The sequence below is a fragment of the Puntigrus tetrazona genome, chromosome 13 (genome assembly GCF_018831695.1).
Source record: "Puntigrus tetrazona isolate hp1 chromosome 13, ASM1883169v1, whole genome shotgun sequence".
Lineage (NCBI taxonomy): Eukaryota > Metazoa > Chordata > Actinopteri > Cypriniformes > Cyprinidae > Puntigrus > Puntigrus tetrazona.
In genome coordinates, this window is record NC_056711.1 from 21,543,221 (window position 1) to 21,545,720 (window position 2,500).

The 2,500-nt window shown below is 32.7% G+C and overlaps 1 protein-coding gene across 1 annotated transcript in view; it reads left to right on the top strand.

Annotated features, from left to right (window-relative positions):
- Positions 1-2,500, top strand: part of LOC122356256 (cilia- and flagella-associated protein 46-like) — a 64,696-nt gene that overhangs the window by 7,217 nt on the left and 54,979 nt on the right. The window contains 2 exon segments of the mRNA XM_043254788.1: positions 347-470; positions 1,162-1,250. Coding sequence (XP_043110723.1) covers positions 347-470; positions 1,162-1,250 — 213 coding nt within the window.

Here is a 2,500-nt window from a genome sequence, read left to right on the forward strand (position 1 = left end):
ACCTTTGAAGCTCTGAAACGACGACCCTGATACTCCGGATCTTCAATGATGTCAGGGTCCTGCCTGTTTCATGCCACTTATACTGAGAAGATTGCACAGAGATGGATTGTCAGTCTATTTAAAGGTCATGCTAAATCTTTACCATGTGACCAAACTCCTTTATGTCTGTTTTATTGATGCAGGCATGTAAACTCATTCCTAATAAAAAGCTATAAGAGCCTTGTCATTGATCTCTTTGCCTTGACTCTCTTACGTTGAAGAGGCTGCGTCGGGAATTCAAAAGCACGCTGTGACGCGCGGCTCGGGCTCGTATTTCATGTTGTTTTCATCTCTTGTTTCTATTCAGACACCTTGTTGAATGTCTGCTCGATGCTGAAAAGAGGAAAGAAGCAGCTGTCATGGTCAAGGTCACCTCTGATTTTATTCAATCACATAAACCAGAGCTTTATCCCCGGCTTTTCTCCATACAGGTAAATCTTTCTCTTGTGTATTATGTGTCACTTGTGTTTATTAGTCCTGGCCTCAGCAGCTGCAGCCGTCCTCTACTTCACCAAAAACATCATTCCATCCACCTTTTGTCTTTTCTTTATTCTCCACAGAGATGACATGCTTTTGGCTCATATCTTATTTAGTTGCTCTTAATTAATTCACACCCGAAAAAGGCATTATTTATTCAGTTTTTTCATGTATATATCTTTATATATATATATATATATATATATATAATCTATATATATATGAAATCTATTCGAAACTGGAGCAAAGTTATATAAATATGTTATGTAAATACCTGTTGATATTAAATAAGCACGTGTAAAAGATAAAAAAAAAAAAAGTAAAGATTTAATGTATGTTATTTAACGTTGCATAATATATAAATAAATTATATATCTTTGAAACATATAACATATTACCATAACATAAACAGGAACATTATGTACATTATGGGGATTTTTATATAAATATATACTTTTTTAATATTATTAATGAACTAAAATTTTTTTTTTTGGTTTTTAGTTATTTCTGCTACACCATATATATATATATATATATATTATATATATATATATATATACACTATATATATATATATATATGTTTTTTTTTTTTTTTTTTATGGGTTTATTTTCCTGCTATATATATTGTATGCTTCCTCCACAGGTTCGTCATAACCTCATGGATGTGTCTGAAATGCTGCATGATGGGAACCCTAAGTTGCTTGTGATGTACAAGATCCAAAAGCTTAAACAGTAAGGAAGAGTTTATCAGCTGTGTTCAAATACTGATCAGTTTTGTTGCTGAACTTGTATTTAGACATATCAATCAATCAATCAATCAATCAATCAATCAATCAATCAATCAATCATTTTTATTTATAAAGTGCTTTTAACAACACAAGTTGCATCAAAGCACTGAACAGAATAAAGTAGAAATATATCAGCACATATGAACTTTTCTGCTGAAAACAGCACATGTTACGTGTTGTGGTGCATAGCCTACTATTTCCGCTTCTCCTCATCCGTGTGAATGAAGAAAACGCTTTAAAGATCTCTGAACAGGATCTTAATGGAAAAAAGACGTATAGCTGTTGCTTGTGGGAACACAGAAATGGTGTATGCTTCTGAAAAGTCCGTTTTGCAGCAGTTTATTGTTTTGAATGTGCAAAAGTGCTTTTTAGTCTAACCTATAGTGAACATTAAAATAGAGGAGAAGTTATTTTAAAGAAAAATGACATACAGCAACTTTTTTTTGCATTTTAGTATTTATTTGCATTAGTGTTTTTCTTGTTTTCCACTGCAGTACAAATATCTAAACATTGATAAATCAAGATACATTTCCTTGAGAAGCAAAATTATATAATATATATATATATATATATATATATATATATATATATATATATATATATATATATATATATATATATATATATATATATATATATATATTTATAAATATATTTATATATATATATATATATTTATATATATATTATATATATATATATATATAATTATACTCTTGATCTCTGAAATCTGAAAGTACCTTAAGCTTAAAACAAGTAAAAATGTCTTGGTTCTCTCTGTCTGTTATTAGACGATTTATTTAGATATGAATTCAGAGAAATACTGTAGCCCTACTCCTCAGAGAAAGCCGCAGATAGGAAGTGTTTTCGTGAGTCCAATGTGGCATAAAACTTATAATATACGTCCAGCAAGGGCTTCTGTGTCTTCTGAGGCGGCGATGAATCAAGATGGGGCGCAGTTCCTTGTTTCAGTGAAGGATGGAGGACGTTGCCCCATCATCTTCAGGGTCACAAATCCAGGATTCTCACAGATCTATAAGCGCCGCTTCGCCCCGAGGCTCAGACCCCAGGTTTGCCTTCAAGGGCACTGCGTGTGTTTGACATTATCTGCCGGGATTCCTCGTCCTGTCGCCCGTTTCAAACGACCTCTCTGATGCGCGTCGGGGAATCTCGTTCTTGTTAGACTCTTTTAGG